This window comes from Thamnophis elegans, chromosome 2 (genome assembly GCF_009769535.1).
Source record: "Thamnophis elegans isolate rThaEle1 chromosome 2, rThaEle1.pri, whole genome shotgun sequence".
NCBI classification, from domain to species: Eukaryota; Metazoa; Chordata; class Lepidosauria; order Squamata; family Colubridae; genus Thamnophis; species Thamnophis elegans.
Window position 1 is genome coordinate 167,147,034 of NC_045542.1, and position 19,204 is coordinate 167,166,237.

A 19,204-nucleotide genomic window follows, 5' to 3' on the forward strand; every position below is an offset into this window, starting at 1 on the left:
GACCTTGAAGTGCACCCGGAGATCAACAGGTAGCCAGCGCAGCTCACGGAGGATCGCTGTTGTGTGGGCGAACCGTGGTGCGCCCACAATCACTCGCGCGGCCGCGTTCTGGACTAGCTGAAGTCGCCGGATGCTCTTCAAGGGCAGCCCCATGTAGAGCACATTGCAGTATTCCAGCCTAGAGATCACAAGGGCTCGAGTGACTGTTGTGAGGGCCTCCCGGTTCAGGTAGGGCCGCAACTGGCGCACCAGGCGAACCTGGGCAAATGCCCCCCTGGTCACAGCTGACAAGTGATGGTCGAAACTCAGCTGTGGGTCCAGGAGGACTCCCAAGTTGTGGACCCTGTCTGAGGGGTATAAATTTTGACCCCCCAGCCTGAGTGATGGAGCGTCGGCCAAATTGTTGGGAGGAAAACACAACAGCCACTCGGTCTTGTCCGGGTTGAGTACCAGTTTGTTAGCTCTCATCCAGTCTTTAACAGCCTCAAGGCCCCGGTTCATCACGTCCACCGCTTCATTGAGTTGGCATGGGGCGGACAGATACAACTGTGTATCGTCCGCGTATTGGTGGTATTTTATCCCGTGCCTCCGAATGATCTCGCCCAGCGGTTTCATGTATATGTTAAATAGTAGGGGGGATAAGACCGAACCCTGCGGCACCCCATAAGTTAGGGGCCTCGGGGACGATCTCTGCCCCCCCACCAACACCGACTGCGACCTGTCCGAGAGGTAGGAGGAGAACCACTGCAGAACAGTGCCGCCCACCCCCACCTCCCGCAGTTGTCGCAGAAGGATACCATGGTCGATGGTATCGAAAGCCGCTGAGAGGTCAAGGAGAACCAGGATGGACGCATGGCCTCCATCTCTGGCTCTCCAGTGATCATCGGTCAATGCGACCAAAGCGGTTTCTGTGCTGTAACTGGGCCTGAAGCCGGACTGGAAAGGGTCAAGGTAGTTAGCTTCCTCCAAGGTACGCTGAAGCTGGAAGGCCACCACCTTCTCAACAACCTTCCCCACGAAGGGGAGGTTGGAGACTGGACGGTAGTTATTAAGAGCGGCTGGATCCAAGGATGGTTTCTTCAGGAGGGGTCTCACCACCGCCGCCTTGAGCGCGGCGGGGAAGTGCCCCTCCCGAAGAGAGGCGGTAACAACCGCCTGGATCCAGCCTCGTGTCACCTCGCTGCTGTTGGCAACCAGCCAGGAGGGACACGGGTCCAGTATACAGGTGGAGGCACTCACAGCTCGCATAGCCTTGTCCACATCCCCAGAGGCAACATCCTGAAACTCAACCCAGAGATGGTCTGCCAAGTCATTCCCCTGTGTCTCGGCTGGATCTGCGGGAGTGGAGTCCAGGTCCGACCGAAACCGAGCGACTTTGTCCGCCAAGAACTGAACATACTCCTCAGCCCTACCCTGTAAGGGGTCCCCCGTCTCCCTCCTATTTAGGAGGGAGCGGGTTATCCTAAACAGGGCGGCTGGGCGGGACTCGGCGGACGCTACCAAGGTGGCAATGTGTGTTCTTTTAGCTGTTCTTAATGCCCCGATGTATTCCTTGGTGCATGCTGTCAAAAGTGCCCGGTTCGGTTCGGACCTATCGGATCTCCACTGGTGCTCTAGGCGTCTCCTCCGGCGCTTTATCTCCCGGAGCTCCTCGGTGAACCAAGGAGGCCTCCGGGAGCTGCTGACCCGGAGGGGCCGTAGTGGCGCAATCCGGTCCAGAGACTCTGACGCTGCCGAGTGCCAGGCAGCAGCAAGAGTCTCCGCTGAACTGTGGGCGAGAGTGTCAGGAATAACCCCAAGCTCCGTCTGGAACCTTACAGGGTCCATAAGTCGCCTGGGGCGGAACCACCTGGTCGGTTCCTCCTCCCTACGGTGGGGGTTTGGCCTCCGGAAGTCTAGCCTCAGTAGGCAGTGGTCTGACCACGACAGGGGTATGATCTCATTACCCCTCAGACCAAGATCATAACTCCACTGCTCCGAGAGGAATACGAGGTCGAGTGTGTGACCTGCTGAGTGGGTTGGGCCTTGAATTACCTGGGTCAAGCCCATGGCTGTCATGGAAGCCATGAACTCCTGCACTCCGTCAGAGCGTTCACCGAGCGAAGGCAAGTTGAAGTCCCCCAGAACCATAAGCCTAGTGAACTCAACTGCTAGCTCGGCTACTGACTCGAGGAGTGAGGGGAGGGCTGCTGCAACGCTGTTGGGAGGCAGGTACGTTAGCAGCAGACCCACTTGACCCTTGAGGTCCAGCTTCAACAGTAGGGACTCACACCCGACAAGCTCCGGAGCAGGGATCCTACGAGGTGCTAAAGACTCCCGGACTACAATAGCCACACCGCCACCCCTTCCCTGGGCTCTTGGCTGATGAAGCACCTGAAATCCGTCTGGGCACATCTCTACGAGGGGGACTCCTCCCTCCGTGCCCAGCCATGTCTCAGTAATACATGCCAGGTCTGCCCCCTCGTCTAAAATCAAGTCCCGGACGAGGGGAGCCTTATGAACAACAGACCTGGCATTTAGCGACAGCAGCCTGAGACCAGGGTCCTGATTACTCGCGCCATCTGACCTTGGAGTGGGACTCCTAGGGCCGGAAGGAGGGATCTCTGTGATATAGCGAACCCTCCTTCCCCGGTAATGGCCTGCCCTAAAGTCCCCGCCGTATCTGCCCCTCCCTGTTATGGTTTCTTCAGGTGTTGCCGCCCATTCATATTTCCCTAATTTTGGAAGGAATCAACCAGTGAATCTACTACACCTATGTGAAGAAAATCACGCCAGAACAAATAGAAACAGAATCTTCAGGAAGCACTTCGCTGGGAGAAAGTGACGGAAGAGAATGAACTAATACGAGACTCGAGAGTTTTGTCAAAAGTAATAACTGGAGGGATTGTGCTGTGTTTGCACCACCTAACATTGGTTGTGTTTAACTGATTTCTAGTCTGAGATATGATATTGATTGTGCTTGATTTTTATTAATGATGTAGCTTATACAGTAGTTAAAGGCTTAGCATACCCATCTCGGGTATAGAGTCTTTTTGGTTGGGAGATTGAACAATTTAGGGAACCAGCTTTAGAAGAAACAGATGGCATTTGAGTTGTGACCACAATTAAGCCCCAAATTTCCATGGCTAAGCAAGACAGTTGTTAAATGAGTTTTGTGCCATTTTACAACTTGTCTTGCTACACTAATACAATGAGTACCATGGTTTTGCTAAGTAAATGTGGTTTCCCCATTGACTTTGCCTAAGGAAAGGTTTCAAATGGTGATCTCATGATTCAGGGACACTCCAGCTATCAAAAATACAGGCCACTTAGAAAGAGAATTTTGGTCACATGACACAGGGATGCTGCAACGGTTGTTTGAAAAAATTCGTAAATCTTTTTTTTCCCCAGTGCTGTTGTATGTTCCAACGCTCACTGAACAAATGATTGTAAGTTGACCACTAATTGTAAAGCAGCAATTGATTATTTTGTAAGGTCCCAAAATGTACTTGAGTCACCTGAATGCCAAAGAGTGAGACCCAAAAAAAGACGCTTGGAAAAAGTAACAGCTTTTATTTGTACAAAGAAGAGCTGGGTAGACCATTCCATTACATACATACAAAGAGCATGCGGTGAAAGGCCACACTTTGGGAAAAGTATGGTGTCCTTTTATACCTTCAGAGACATTAGCGTAGTACCCAACTCTGGCCTCCTAGCCCATCCCTTCCTTGTAGCCCTGCATTGGCTGTTCAGCAAGGAAGAGAGAGGCTTGGTGCTTAGCAATACAGGTATTATCCCAACGTAACCTTGCAAAGCCTTGACATATCTCGCTTCTTGAATATCCACCAGGCACCGAGTAAAACAGCAAGTTAAACTAATTCTACTGATTTTACTTTTATTATGTTCCACTAATTTTACCAGTTCTATTCTTATTCTTATTTCCCTTCAATTTATTATTAAGGCAGAATCATGCATGTTAAGAATGTGTTGATTAATTGGCAGTATTGGGGAGAAGAGCATAAATGCTTCAGCTTGCTAAACCAGAACCCCAAATGTATAATGGGAGAAGGCAAAAGGGCCAAAAAGGAGAGACTCGAAAAAGAAGTATGCTGCAAATAGGAAGTATCACGGAAAGCTAAAGCTACATTTACAAAAGTGTTGAGGTTTCTCTGTGCACACATTAGAATAGATAAATAAATAAATAGCTTGGCTGAGTGTGAAGTTTCCGCTGTTCGCCCATGAGGCCAATGTTTGAGAAAAGACAGGAGACAAATTTTCTCGGGATGGAGCGACCCAGATTGGGACCTGAGAGCCCCTTTTATTGAGACAGGACAAAGGCAGGAGGAGCAATAACATGTGATAAAAAACAGCCTGTAAAAGTACAATTTCTAATCTACTGCTTCAGGAAAGTTCTCTCTATATATGGTCAAATCCTGGACGTCAATGGTAGAGCACATCTCAGAATGTTATGTTATTCACTATCAGGTTGTTATGGCTTTCTAGGAGTTTGTTTTCTCCTGTGTGATTCAGCGTGACTCTGCAAGCCCTAGTATGAACTAGGCCATGGAGGACACACACCTGCACAAGGAACTATATTACAACATCTCCTACTTTTTTATTTTCTTTTTGTCAAAAAGACTTTCCCTCTTCATCTACCAGGGCTAATCACAGCATTCTACACATAAACCAATATAAAATCACATCATGGCAAAGGGTGGGCAAAGGGGGAATAGAAAGTTATAAGCTGCATGGCATTGCGGGGAGAAAGGGCATGTGTGGGAGTAGCTGGCTCACATAGTTCATGTTACATGAGGCTGCATAGTGAGTCCTGGCCATTTAGGCCGGAAAGATGTTTCTGGTGCGATGTTTTTGCATCCCTGTGTATGTGTGTTTCAGACAGCAGAAACTGCCCTGCACACACACACACGGAATGTTTTTGTTTTTTAAAAGGCAGCGTCTCCTTCTTCGTCGCTGGGCATGCGGAAGGGAGCTTTCCCCATGCAAGGGGTTGACTGTTCATGTAACTCCATGTGGTTGACAATGTGAATGTTCTTCTGTGGAGCCAAGCTAGGGAGTATATTCTTACACATAGTTAATAAAGAGGGTACACATTGAATACAGCAACACAACAGTATCAGCAAAGCAACAAGGGTTATAACGGTCTTGGAAACATTTCCCAACCAGCTAAAATTTGGTAACCAAGAGGTCATCCAGTCCCACCAGGAGTCCAAGGCTTTGTATGTTTGTCTAACCGCTTGAACGGTATCATGTAATTTGTCCACACTGGTTTCCATTTGTCCGGACTGGTTCAAATAATGACAACAGGTAGCATTCAACCAAACACATAGTAGGGGGATCTGCGGCGAAAGACGGAGCAGCCAGGCGGGGGAGTGTACGGTGGAGGGTGCTCTGCTCTGTGTTCCAGGTCAGAGACAGAGACAGCCTCAAGCTGTGGTTCCTGCTGGTTGGTCATGGTCAGGCTGCTTCTGTGTTTGTGTAGGTGGTTGTATAGGTGGTTTTGGCAAATATGGTCTTACGTGCCATCCTGGAATCCAAAGAACTTTCTCTTTGAGTTGGATTGCAGCGTAGTTCCTTTACCAGGTAATCAGGTCAGCAGGTCCTCGCCACGTCAAGTCAGGCAAGCAGCGATAGTAGGCAGGTGGACGGGAGGTGTCTGCAGTAGGTGGAGCTGCAAAATGACGAGTCGCTGCCGAGGATGGTGGCTGCCGGTGTGTTGCACTGCTGGGAGGCCAGGGGGCGTTTTCCCCTATTGCCAATATATCTGCCCAGGGCATGTTTTAATGTCTGGTTGGCGTGCTCAGCCAACGCCTGAACCTGGCTGTTATAAGGAATGCCAAATTTATGCACAATGCTCCATTGGTTACAAAAGGCAGCAAAGGCTGTTTTTAATTCTTTTGGGTGTCCCAGCGATGCAAAGGTCCGAATAGAATGATTAATAACATGTTTGGTGGCTTCACCCCTTTGTGGGGATGCCATAATGTAGCCTGAATACGTATCAATGGAAACATGTAAATATTTCCAAGGGGCAAATGGAGGATATTGGGTAACATGCATTTGCCAAATTTAGCAACACTCTGTCCCCCTGGGGTTAACTCCCATCGGGAGGGGGTTTGCCTGCTGGCTACAGGTGGGGCACTGCTGAACAATAGCAGAGCCTCATTTGCAGTAATGCCAAATTGTTTTATGAGCGCTTTTTTATTCTGGTGAAAGTAAGAGTGGCTATCCCAAGGTGTGATAGCAGAACAAACATTGACATGGGGTGGGGGGGCTGATGCCGCAGCGTCAGCAACATCACTGCCCTCCTGGAGAGGCCCAGGGAAAGGCTGATGACTTCAGATATGGGAGACATGGAAACAATAACAGCGAGAGGAGACAAGACCTTGTAAAGTGAGAAACAGAGACAAAAGTTGTGAATCAATAGAAGGAGAGAGATAAGACTCATACAAAGAGGTTATAATCTGAGTCACATAAAGATTAAACAGTCATTTGTCAAATAACTGAAAGGCCAAGATGGAAGCGGCCAATTCATCTCTTTGAGCAGATTTTTGTGGCTCTGTGAGCTGGGTGTGCCATGTACCATCCTCCTGCCAGGCACATGCTCCCATCGGCAAAGACAGTTATAGCGTCTTTGATAGGAAAAAGCTGTTGAAGGAGGCTTCCACTGGAGCAGAAGGGCTTTGTAATTAGGGCTGCAAAAAGGGTGGGTGTCTGAGAAATAGTGGACAAGTGTCATGAGATCACATTCTTGGGAAATCAAATTTGGATTGGGGAGGCCACAGCGCTCCCACGGGTTGGAGAATTTTATTAACAGTCTGCAAATCATGCAAAAAATGCCATTTACCAAATTTCTTTTCTATAACAAACACAGGGGTGTTATAAAGGCTGTGGGATATCTCTTTCCTCTTCCTCTCTTCTCTCTCTGTCCCTCTCTTCACGTTCTCTTTCCCTCTTTTCACATTCTGTCACTTTCTCTTTTTCCCTTCTCTCACTCTTTGTCTTTCTGTCTCTTTCACTCTTTCATCACTTTCTCTGTACTCTCTACTGCCCAACCTGTCCCCATAATTTACCTACTAAATAGGCGCAGTTCCCTTACTGGATCCTTCGCTCACTCAAACACATACACACACAAACTTACACATGCACAAAACCATTTTTCTCCATTCCAATTCAGATCCTATAAATCAATTGCTCTGTGAAACATCTGTGAAAAGAATTCCAAGGGCTTCCCGGGGGGCCGTGGCCTGCAGAGGCCCCGTATCAAACCCATCCCCTCCCTTTAGCTGAGGGGCGGTAACATTGTTATACAGACCCTTGGCAATCGCCTTGTTAATCTCTCTAAGGTATTCGGAGGTCCAAATGGCATACTGAGAGGGGGTAAGAAGCATGCCTGTCAAAAGGTTTTGGAACAGCATCCTGGAGAGCGCTACGCCACACTTGCGGGGCGGGGGAAGGGAGAGGGGAAACCTTCTCTTCCGGAGAGGCCGGGGGAGGTGGAGGAGTTTTGGAGAGGGCCTCAGGAGGGGCGATCTCCTAGTAGCGCGGGGGAGATGTTGCCGAAGGCTTAAAAGCAGCCCTCTGCATATCTTCCTCATGAATTTGAAGGGATTTTACAAGAAGTCTCCAAGTAGTGAGAACTTCTGGCAGGGCTCGAGGTTACTTTAAGAGAGCCCTTCTCAGGGTAAATGGGACAATTCTTAGATGTAAGCCAATAGAGAGAGGAAATGTTTTTTCGGGGGAATGGGAAGCGGATGACCTGTCGCCTGAGAGATTGCAACAGACGATTTAATGATTTCCCGAAGCTCCTGCAGGTGTGCAGTTTGAGCCTTCGAGAAACCTGAGCCCATACTCACGATTGGGAGGGTGCTCTGTTCGCTAACAGCAGGCCCTGGTTGCGAGACTTTGCCAAGTCGGGGATGAGTGAAAGGCTGGTGACACAGGAAGATCATGTCGATCACGTTGCATCACGTAGGGTTGATCACGTCACATCAATCACGTCGGAGTCACCAAATGTGAAGTTTCCGCTGTTCGCCCATGAGGCCAATGTTTGAGAAAAGACAGGAGACAAATTTTCTCGGGATGGAGCGACCCAGATTGGGACCTGAGAGCCCCTTTTATTGAGACAGGACAAAGGCAGGAGGAGCAATAACATGTGATAAAAAACAGCCTGTAAAAGTACAATTTCTAATCTACTGCTTCAGGAAAGTTCTCTCTATATATGGTCAAATCCTGGACGTCAATGGTAGAGCACATCTCAGAATGTTATGTTATTCACTATCAGGTTGTTATGGCTTTCTAGGAGTTTGTTTTCTCCTGTGTGATTCAGCGTGACTCTGCAAGCCCTAGTATGAACTAGGCCATGGAGGACACACACCTGCACAAGGAACTATATTACAACAGCTGAGCTCTGTTACATATACGTTACATATACCAGTATGCAGGCAGGTTAAGATGTTAGTGTAAAACCAGGATTACTGTAAAGGGAGATGGGACAATTCCTTCTGACTCTGACTTGTAAACTGTGTGTTGCAAATGCTGTGTAAAACCCCCCAGTGGATGTTGTTAAGAGTATAAAGGCTTTGAGAGAGATTTCCTTGTGTTACTGTTTCTGCACAATAAACGTTTTGCTTACAATCTCCCAACTCATTGTGTTCAATTGGAGGCATGGGCACATTTTGTAAGGCAACTTGTGCAGGAAAGGTAAGGAAAAACCAAAAGTGCCTTTGAGTCCAGAAGGATCTCTTCCTTCCTCCAAAATCTCAGGGGTTGCCACAAAGAAGAGGGAGTCAAATTATTTTGCAAGGCACCTGAGGGGAGAAGAAGAAGCAATGGGTGGAAACTAATCAAGGAGAGAAGCAACGTAGAACTGAGGAGAAATTTCCTGACAGAACAATTAATCAGTGGAACAACTTGCCTTTAGAAGTTGTGAATGCCCCAACACTGGAAGTCTTTAAGAAGATGTTGGATAGCCATCTGTCTGAACCGGTATAGAGTTTCCTGCCTAGTCAGGGGGTTGGACTAGAAGACCTCCAAGATCCCTTCCAACTCTGCTATTGTATTATTGTATTATTCTTTCAACCAGATGGCAAGAGCAATTCTTGAGGAGGAAATGGAGAATACGCCAGGAACCTTCTCACTGCAGACTTCAAGCATGCTCTGATAGGCTTGGAGCTCTTTAACTAGACGCAAATATTTTCTTCAGGTAGTCCTCCACTTATGACCGCAAGTGAGCCCCCAACTTTACTTGTTAAGTGAGATGTTTGAAAAAGTGAATTTTGCTCCATTTTGTGACCTTTCTTGTCTCTGTTGTTAAGCAAATCCCTGCAGTTGTTGAATTAGTAATACGGTTTTTGAGTGAATCTGTTTTTTCCCATTGATTTTGCTTGGTCGCAAGAGCTGATCACTTGACCCCTGGACCCTACAACGGTCATACATGCAATTCAGTTCCCACGGGGTCAGCTAAATCCATTATCGCATGGGACACCCTCAAGCATCTGGTACCATCTTTCCCAAAGCGTCGCCTGGCGCCATGCAATTGCATTTTAAAAGATTATCAGAATAACCCAATTCCTCTTAAAGGAAGTGGTACCTTCTTTGTAAAACATGGCCAATTTAAAGGTAATTTGCCTATGGTCATGGTGTCAGACCCCTTAGCTATCCTACTGGGATTAGATTGGTTTGAGGCTTTGGGGCAATCTATCACAGGAATCCACACAACGCTGGCTACCGGAGACTTCAATGACCTCACCAGAGAATTTAGCGATGTATTTAGCAATACCTTAGGTAAATACATCGGGTCTCCTATTTCTTTTGATTTAGATCCTAGTGTTATGCCCATACATCTTAAAGCAAGAAGGGTTCACTTTGCACTACAGGCTAAGGTAGATGCAGAGCTAGCTAGATTAATTAAACAAGGGATATTAGAGCCAGTGGAGTTTGCAAAGTGGGAAACCCCTTTAAAGTCGGACGGATCCATTAGGATCTGCACCGACTATAAGGCGACAATTAACAAAGCCTTACAAGCCCACCCATATCCGGTTCCAGTTGTGCAGCATCTGCTGCACTCATTGGGCCGCGGTTACATTTTTGCTAAGCTTGACTTAGTTCAAGCTTATCAACAGTTAACAGTGGATGATGCGACAGTTGACGCTCAGACGATCGTCACCTATCATGGGGCATTCCAGTGCCGCAGACTCCACTTTGAAGTCTGCATCGCATCCAGAATTTTTCAAAGTATCATGGAGAGAACGCTCCATGGTCTTGCCATGGTCTTACCTTATTTTGATGACGTGCTTATAGCAGCGAATAATAAGAAAGAACTGACAAATAAATTAAGAGCCATTCTTCAGCAATTTAGGAACAAAGGTTTAAAATTAAAAAAAAATCTAAAAGTTACCCTGGAGTGACTGCCGTTGAATTGCTGGGCTTCCATATTGATGCCCAAGGTATTCATCTGGCTCAATCTAAACTGGAAGCTATTAAAAATGCCCCGGCTCCCCAATAGAGTTGAACTACAAGCCTTCTTGGCTTACTAAACTTTTACACTATCTTTTTGCCCCATAAGGCTTCCATCACGGAACATTTGCATCGGTTGCTTGACAACTCTACGTCATGGAGATGGGGCAGCCACAAAGCACATGTGTTTGCGGCTGTCAAATCCCTCTTGACGGCTTCTGCAATATAACGAGTCATTACCACTTCTCCTAGCCACTGATGCCTCCCGCTATGGTGTGGGAGCTGTTTTAAGCCATTGTTGCCCAAATGGCAGCGAGGCTCTCATAGCCTATTTTCCCCGCTCCTTGTCCAAGGCAGAAAGAAATGTCCCCTTGTTATTTCCCAGTCCTTAGGAGGAGCTGTCGGGGGAGCTTGTCTAGATGTTTAGCATGGAAGGCATGCCATAACCCAGGCTTGTATGTCAGCATCCAATTTGGGCCACCAAACATAACCACGACCCAAAGCTTTCATTCTGGCTATGCCAGGGTGACTCAAATGCAGATACTGTAAAATAGGGGTGCGCAAAGGGGGTGGTACCACTACTTTCGTTCCCCATAATAAACAGTCTTTGAGTTCAGAGAGCACCAACCATTTCCTAAAGAACGGTAGGAACTCTACAGATAATTGCTCTTTGGGCCAATCCCGCCGGACCCATTTCAGAACTTTTGAGAGAATGGGATCTTTTTTTGAATGGGCTGCGATGTCAGTTGGGGAAAGTGGCAACTCCAGGTCGTCAATTAAAAGGACTGTGCCTGCAGGGGCTGTGTCCTGGGTTATGATGAGTAGCAGACAATTACATCATCCAGCAAGTCTCAAACAAGCTTGGGACTCAGGACAACCTACAGGAGTTGCCCCTGCATGGCCCCATGGGAGTCTGACAACCAATCAGAATACAAGCTCAAATTCAAGGGCCCAGAAAGGACATGAAACCTGGGTACTCTCAGCATCTATGCCCCTTTTTCATCAAGATCTCCAGGGCCTGTGATCCTGTCCACCATGAAACCTCCTTTCCAAACAACTTCCTTGAATCCAGTGCCTTTTTCCCCACTTGGAACTGAACCCAGATGGACATTTCTTCCAACACATGAATCACTGCTATTGTTAACAGTAACAGGGTTGTTAAACAAATCTGGCTTCCCCATTGTCAGAAGCTCCATATGACCCTGAGACATGGCAACCATCATAAATATGAGTCAGTGGTCAAGCAGCTCAATTCATCTCACATGACCATGGGGATTCTGCAACAGTCTTTAGTGCAAGTGATGGACATAAGCCACATTTTCCAGGGCCGTTGCAGCTTTGAAGGGCCACTAAACGAATGGTCATTAAGTCAAGGACTACTTCTAAGGCAGCCATTATTTGTCATGGCATAATCATGAATGTTGGTCATTGTAGGAGATGTGTTGTCAGGTGAGGACTGCCTTGTTAGGATCAGTGAATAAGGAAGCCTCCGTTTCTTGCCTACTCCAGTTTTCTTCCAAAAGGGCAATTCCCTTCTAAATGTGATGTTTCGCATCTCCTTCATTCCTCATATCCATGGGCTTTACCCCCCCTCCCCTGTTTCTCTGATTGCCTCGGGATTGGACTAGAAGATCTCCAAGATCCCCCCTACTGTATTATTCTGTTTAAGGATGGTTCCCTCCTAACTTTGCTGCTCCCCATCCCTTTCCCTACCTTCCTCACGTTTCTCTGATTGCCTGGGGCAAAGAAGCAATGGACTCCCTGCCCAGCTGACCATCCTAGCCAGGACTCCTGGGGCGTAGGGGGCAGCCATGGGGATCCCGAGTGGGCGGTGCTCCCCGTCCTTTAAAGAATGGGGGGGGGCTGGACGGAGGGGGGGGAGGAGCTATAAGTGCTTCCAGCTTAGGCTCTGGAAACTTTTGGCTGGGCTGGTTCAGGGTGCTGGATCCACGTGCGTGGCCGGGAAGGAAGGGAGCTTAGCTGGTGGGGCTGCGAGGAAAGCGGATTTTTTCCTGCGTGCATCTCTTGGAACGCGGACCAGAGACGCTTTTCCGTGAGGGCGCCTGGTAGGAAGCTCCCCTCCTGGGGAATTGCTTGGACAGGCGACCCTTAAATGAAGCTTCTGGGGCCTTGCTAAGATCCCACTTTCTCCTTGGGGAGATGATGATGATTATTATTTTCCTAGCCCTTCCTGATCATTTCACTTGTTAAGCGTCACTTTCTTTGCTTTGCTCTGTTTCAGATCAAGGAGGCTTGGAGTTCAATGGCTGGGAAACCGGCCGGAAGAAAAGGGGGCGATCGCTCCCAGGTGCTGTTGTTTCGGGGAGTTGCTCTGGACGAGCCTCCTCCGGAAAGAGCATCAGGTAAAGCTCCTTCTGATGCCTTTTAATCTCTTTTCCCTCCTTTCTTTCATCCCTAAATTCGTGTTCATTGTTCAATTTAACTGCATTTTTTAAAGTCTTGTGTGCACTTAAAAAGGCATCGCCCTTTTCCTGTGGGCCATTGTTTCTCAACCTTGGCAACTTTATGATATGTAGATTTCCCATGTGTCCACATATCTTATAGCTCTCACGGTTGAGAAACCTCTTTCTAGGCCAGTGGTGGGAAAGTGGAGCCATTTTAGGACTGGTGGACTTCAATTCCCAGAATTCCTGAGCCAGCTGTGTCAGGTATTCTGGGAGTTGAAGTCCAACAGCCATTAAAGGTCTATACTCTCATTTTTACAGTAGGCTATTCCAAAAGGCCAATCCCAGCTGTGAAAAAGAGTTTCTATCCTCTTCCCTGATTATCTGATAAGGGGAGGGGAACATTACAAAATTGCAGAGTTGGAAGGGACCTTGGAGGTCTTCTAGTCCAACCCCCTGGTTGAGGAGGCGGGGTCTATACCATTTGGGACAGTTGTCTATCCAGTCTCTTAAAAGCCACCAGTGAGGGAGCATCTTAGTCAGGAGTCTGATGATCAAGATTCTTACCTTGAAATGACTGAAATAAAGGTCCATGTCCCGTATCTGGGAAAGGTGATAGAGAAACCACAACCGTTTTGCTAAAAATCCTTAGTGCCAGGGCTAGAGAATTGGACTCTTTGTTGGTGCCAGGCCAGACCTAATATTCTTGGTTAACAACTCGGCACAGCTCCCAGAATATGGGAAGGGGGTGCTTGAGGCACTCAGAGCCCCCTCTGAGGTTCTTTAATGCATACATTCATGGCCCAGAGAGTTGCCTCTGAATCCAATCCCTAGTCCTTCTACACCCTTCCCTTTGAGCTTCTAGTATTGTTGCTGTGGCTGCAAGGGACTCACATAAAGGGGTTCCCTAGTTAGCCTAGAAATAGGCTAAAATCAGCCTTCTGCACTGTATGCTCAAGAAGATCCTTAGGATGTTTGCTAACAAATAATTCCTTTGCTGTTTCTCCCCCCCCCCCACTACTAGACATTCCCATGGCCTCATCTTCATCTCCCGGAACCTCAGTTCTTTGTAGCAGAGGATTAACAGCGGTTGAACTTCCAATGAAGGTAGGAGGATTCTCCCCTCCCCTCATGTGCCAGTCTCCCAATAACAGAATAACATAATTGGAAGGGATGTTGGAGATCTTCTAGTCACGTGATGGCAAACCTATTGTACGCATGCCACAGGTGGCACAAAGAGCCATATTCGCTGGCATACCAGCCATCAGCTCTGGTGTGCCAGCTTATTTTTGACCTTCCAGAGGGATGGGGGAGGCCATTTTCATCCTCCCCAGGTATAAAGAAAGCCTCTGGAGCCTGGGGAGGGCGAAAAACGGCTGCAACGGGCCAACCTGAAGTTTGTTCCCAAACTTCTGGTTGGGCTGTTGGGGCCATTTTTCTCCTTCCCCAAGCTTTAGTAAACCTTCTGGAGCCTGGGGAGGGTTTGTGCGTGGGGCCGTGTGCTCATGCGCAAATGGGCGGAGAGAATTGAATTGATGTAAAATTTTTGCATGCTGTAAGAGAAAGGTTCACCATCACTGTTCTAGACCATCCCCTTGTTTCAAGCCGGAAACCCTACACCATTTCACACATGTTTGGGTCCAGTCTCTTCTTAAAAACCTCTTGCCCACAACTACTGAAGGCAAGTTTCTTGTCCTGCCTTCTGGTGCTTTGTGGCTGCCCCTAAAATATTGAAATACAGGTGTCTTGTCTCTGCTAGTCCTTACTTTCTCTAGAATAGCCATATAGACATAAGGTGAAAAGTAAAGTCCAAGATTTACTTTTGCATAGAAATTGAATGTTGAACCCCACTTTCCTTCATTCAGCATGATTCATCCTCTCACCACAGTGGGTAAAATCAACCGAGTATTGGATTTGGCCAACACATCCAAGGTCAAGCCCATCAATGGACAAAAAATGGAATATGGGGTTGCTGCTCCTGTGGAATCGGCCAAACCAATAAAACATTAACTAGATGTATCTCTAGCCAGAGACATTTTATTTTGAGAAATGTTCTCCAGAGATGATGTTCTGTCAAGAAACTGCACAGCAGCTGTCCAGATGAAATTGAAGATACTGACACAGTTTTGTAGTCTTTCATAAAAATATAAATATATTGGACCTTCAAATTTACAGCAATCTTTTTCATCATCCAGAGAAGGAAGAACACAAGGTAGTCAGGAACATCATGAGATTAACACATCCTACAGAACACACTGAAGGAAAAAAGGAGAAAAATGCCCCCTTTATACCTAACAGCAACCAATCAAAGTTAGATTACATCATGCATGAGTCAGCACTCTCTAACTAATCAATCGCAATTGTGTTGGGGCCTACTGTAGAGTTTACTGTTCCAGCTACTAAATTCAATATCCTAACAGGCTCCTTTGCCCAACTTGGAAACTCTGCAGTTTGTTCATTAAGAAGACTCACATGTAATTAATTCATTGATGTGTTCATTGTTAGGAATGTTCATGGAATACATTGTATTTTTGTCCTCTCCCTGTGTCAGAATTTGGTATCATTTGAGGATGTAGCTGTGTTTTTCTCCGTGGAGGAGTGGGCCCTGCTGGATTCTAAGCAAAAAGACTTATACCAAGAGGTCATGCTGGAAATCAAGAGGAACATGGCCTCCTTAGGTAAGGGATTCTCTTAAGATATTTACATTTAGTAGCCAAAGGTCAAATCTTACATCAACTTAATGTGGGATTCGTTGTCTCATTTGGAAATAAGCAATCGGCAGTCAAAACCTCCAAGAGAAAACACTGGTAATTTTCTTCCTTACTTTACTCAGGTACAGTGGACACTTCCTAAATCATCAATACTTTTGGATTATATTCTCTATACTATTACAAATTTACCTCCCACCTCTTCTTCCCTGCCTTTGTAATAATGATGTTACAACCTATACAAATTATCTAAAGTGAATATATTCACTCCTGTTTACATCCCCCACTACTCAAATTCTAGCTCCCCTTGCCCTTATTTATGAATTTCCTTTTATGGTCCTAGTTCCTATAAGTTGTCTCTAGTGTAACTATCATATCAGTAAATTCTGGTTAAGGCTGGTTTCTAGCATAGCAGAGGCATCTGATCCTAGCTCCTACATACAATTCTCAAGCTTCAGCCTATCTCATGAGATTAGAAACATATGCAACGTATTTTGTTCACAGGCAAACATGTCTTCTTTCAATTCTATAAAAACAATACAACTTTGTTTCCCACATTAATAACAAGCAAAGCATCCTGCTTTGAACGAATGGGAGATTGGAAGAATATTGATACTGTTCAAATACAGCAGTGGTGCTTGATCCCTTTTGCACCTAAGTTTGTATTATTTTTTCTTTTTCTGTTGCAAGCAGGTGACGGATGGGAGATGGAGGATTCTGGTCAAGAGGCACCTTTGCCAAAAGAGAAAAGGGAAGTTGCAGAAAAGATGGATGGAAAGCAAAGTTGTGAGGAAAACCTGTTAACGGTTGAGCTGGAGAATTACACTAGTTTCTCATGTGCAGATACCAATGTTTTATTGAATGCAGATGATTGCCAAGAAAAAGAAGTGTGTTCAAGGTGTGGGAAAATACGAGATGAATCGGGATTTTGTGACTGTTGTGAAAGCCCTGCTGGAGAGAAACAGGATGAAAGCAGGAAACCCTCCAGAAGGAGCCTTCCTCCTCCTTTGCATGAAATAATACAAGAAGGAGGGGAAATGTACAAATGTACAGAGTGTTCAGAAAGCTTCGGTACAAGCCGCTCTCTTGCATTGCATAAAAAGATTAAAGCAGAGGATCTACACGAATGTCTAGATGGTTGGAAGAACCTTCAGTCAGAAAAATCATCTGAGTTCACATAAGAGGGTCCACGAAGAGAGGAAGCTGCATCAATTCATTAATAGGGGAAAGTCCTTTGGAAACAGCACCTCTGTTACTTCCCATCACAGCATCCATAGAGAGGAGAATTTGCATCAACTCGGGGAGGGTAGAACGAGGTTTACTCAGAGCAATGAACTAAATTCCCCCCCCAAAAGCCCCACTTGGAATAATTCATATAAATGCCTGGAATATGGGAAGAGCTTCCACTCTGCAAGTGACCTCACTTACCATAATAGGACCCATATAGGGGAAAAGCTATATAATTGCACTGTGTGCGGAAAGAGTTTTGCACAAAAAGGCAATTTCAATTTACATCAGAGGATCCACGCTGGAGGGAAACCGTATAAATGCACAGAGTGTGGAAAATGCTTCAAAGACCCCGATGCCCTTACTTCCCATAGGAAGAGTTACACAGGGGAGAAACCCTATGAATTCTTGGAGTGTGGAAAAAGCTTCAAAAGATGTGATACTCTAATCTTACATAATAGGATGCATAAAGGCGAGAAACCTTATAAATGCCTGCACTGTGGAAAGAGCTTCAGTGGCGAAGTTTATCTTAAGTCACACAAGAGGATCCACACAGGAGAAAAACCATTTCAATGCACGGAGTGTGGAAAAAGCTTCCGTTTCTCATCAAACCTTCATTCTCATCACAGAATCCATACAGGGGAGAAGCCCTTTCAATGCCTTCAGTGTGGAAAGTGTTTTGCCCATTCTAATAGCTTGCATGCCCACAAACAGACCCACTCAGGGGAGAGTCCATACAAATGCCTGGAGTGTGGAAAGAGCTTCGGTAATTCCAGCAACTTAAATTCCCATAGGAGAATCCACAGTGGAGAGAAACCATATCAATGCATCGAGTGTGGGAAGTGCTTCACTACTCAACAGAATCTTACTGTCCATAAAAGGATTCACACAGGTGAAAAGCCTTATAAGTGCACCAAATGTAGCAAATGCTTCACTGATTTGGGTTCTCTCTCTCGCCACAAAAGGCTCCACACTGGGGAGAAACCATATGAATGTCACACGTGTGGAAAGAGCTTCAATAGAAAATGTAGCTATATCGTACATAGCAGGACCCACACTGGGGAGAAGCCCTTTCAATGCCTGGAGTGTGGAAAATGTTATAATGAGATTGGCAGTCTTACCCTCCACATGAGGATCCACACAGGAGAGAAGCCATTTAAATGCATTGACTGTGGAAAGAGTTTCAGAGACAGCAGGAATCTTAAGTGCCATAAAAGAATCCACACAGGGGAGAAGCCATATCAGTGTCTGGAGTGTGGAAAGAAATTCAGAACCTGTAGTGAGTTTAGTCGCCATAAGAAGACGCACAGCAGTTAGCAGTTAGACTTAGCAGTTAGACTTATATACCGCTTCATAGGGCTTTCAGCCCTCTCTAAGCGGTTTACAGAGTCAGCATATTGCCCCCAACAACAATCCGGGTCCTCATTTTACCCACCTCGGAAGGATGGAAGGCTGAGTCAACCCTGAGCCGGTGAGATTTGAACAGCCGAACTGCAGAACTGCAGTCAGCTGAAGTAGCCTGCAGTGCTGCATTTAACCACTGCGCCACTTCAGCAGGAAAAGACAATGCTAATTGGTTTGTGTTGGTTCTCAAAATGTGCTTCATGCCCACAGAGGTTTCCCAGTAGAATCTAGACATGCATGGAGTATGGGAAGGGCTTCCGAATTACCATAACCTTCTTCATCCATTAAAAAGAAGAGTTGCCTTGTATAACTAGGAATTAATTTTGGATATTAGATCTTTGTGCTAGTCTAGAGTAAATAAGATTAGAAAGAATAAGTATAAGAATTGAATTGAATAGAAATGGAATAGAATAGAATAAAAAAATGGGAATGGGATAGGAAGGGAAGGGAATGAAAAGGGAAGGGAATGGGAATGGATTCTATGTGATTGCACATACCGGATATTTGTCTCTGTTATGTACGTACATAACATGCAACAACTGATCAACTTTTGTGACTGCAAATAGCCAAGGTAGGTAGGGTAAAACACACCCAGATGTCTATGGAGATTCTCAGTCATCCAGGTTGCGGTTTTCCAAAAGGTGCTTTTTTCAAAAGGTGACTGGACTTTTTTTTTCCTTGAAGAGATTTCCCTGCTCATCCAATACATTTCCTCAGTTCTATTCCTTCTTGAATGAAAAATGAAACGTTTTCAAGGAAAAACAAAGTCCAGTTGACTTTTTAAAAAACCACCTTTGGGAGAACACCTTCAGACGTCATTAGGGTTCAGAATACTCGCTTAGATATCGTATAGGGAAGGTGGTGAAATATTTTAGAGCAAACATTGTAATCTAAGTGGTGAGCTCCAGACCTGGTGGTGTTGAGCACCCAGTTTTCCCTCATGGTGGAAGGAATCAAGCAATGGATCTACTATACCCATGTGGAGAAAGTCACGTCAGATCAAAGAGA

At 46.2% G+C, this 19,204-nt stretch overlaps 1 protein-coding gene across 1 annotated transcript; it reads left to right on the top strand.

Annotated features, from left to right (window-relative positions):
• Window positions 1–9,632: 9,632 nt before the first annotated feature.
• LOC116502559 (zinc finger protein 345-like) lies at window positions 9,633–18,109 on the top strand. Its single transcript, XM_032208436.1, has 4 exons — window positions 9,633–10,265; window positions 15,409–15,535; window positions 16,259–16,718; window positions 16,834–18,109. Exons 1-4 carry the CDS (start codon window positions 9,633–9,635, stop codon window positions 18,107–18,109), a joined length of 2,496 nt encoding a protein of 831 aa, XP_032064327.1.
• The last annotated feature ends 1,095 nt before the right edge of the window (window positions 18,110–19,204 follow it).

Excerpts from the sequence above, each read along its gene's own strand:
- LOC116502559 (XM_032208436.1), top strand. The coding sequence starts at position 9,633 with ATGGTGTCAGACCCCTTAGCTATCCTACTGGGATTAGATTGGTTTGAG. Across the intron at positions 15,536-16,258 it reads GAGGAACATGGCCTCCTTAG|GTGACGGATGGGAGATGGAG; the intron begins GTAAGGGATTCT and ends TGTTGCAAGCAG. Across the intron at positions 16,719-16,833 it reads GATGGTTGGAAGAACCTTCA|CATCCATAGAGAGGAGAATT; the intron begins GTCAGAAAAATC and ends TTCCCATCACAG.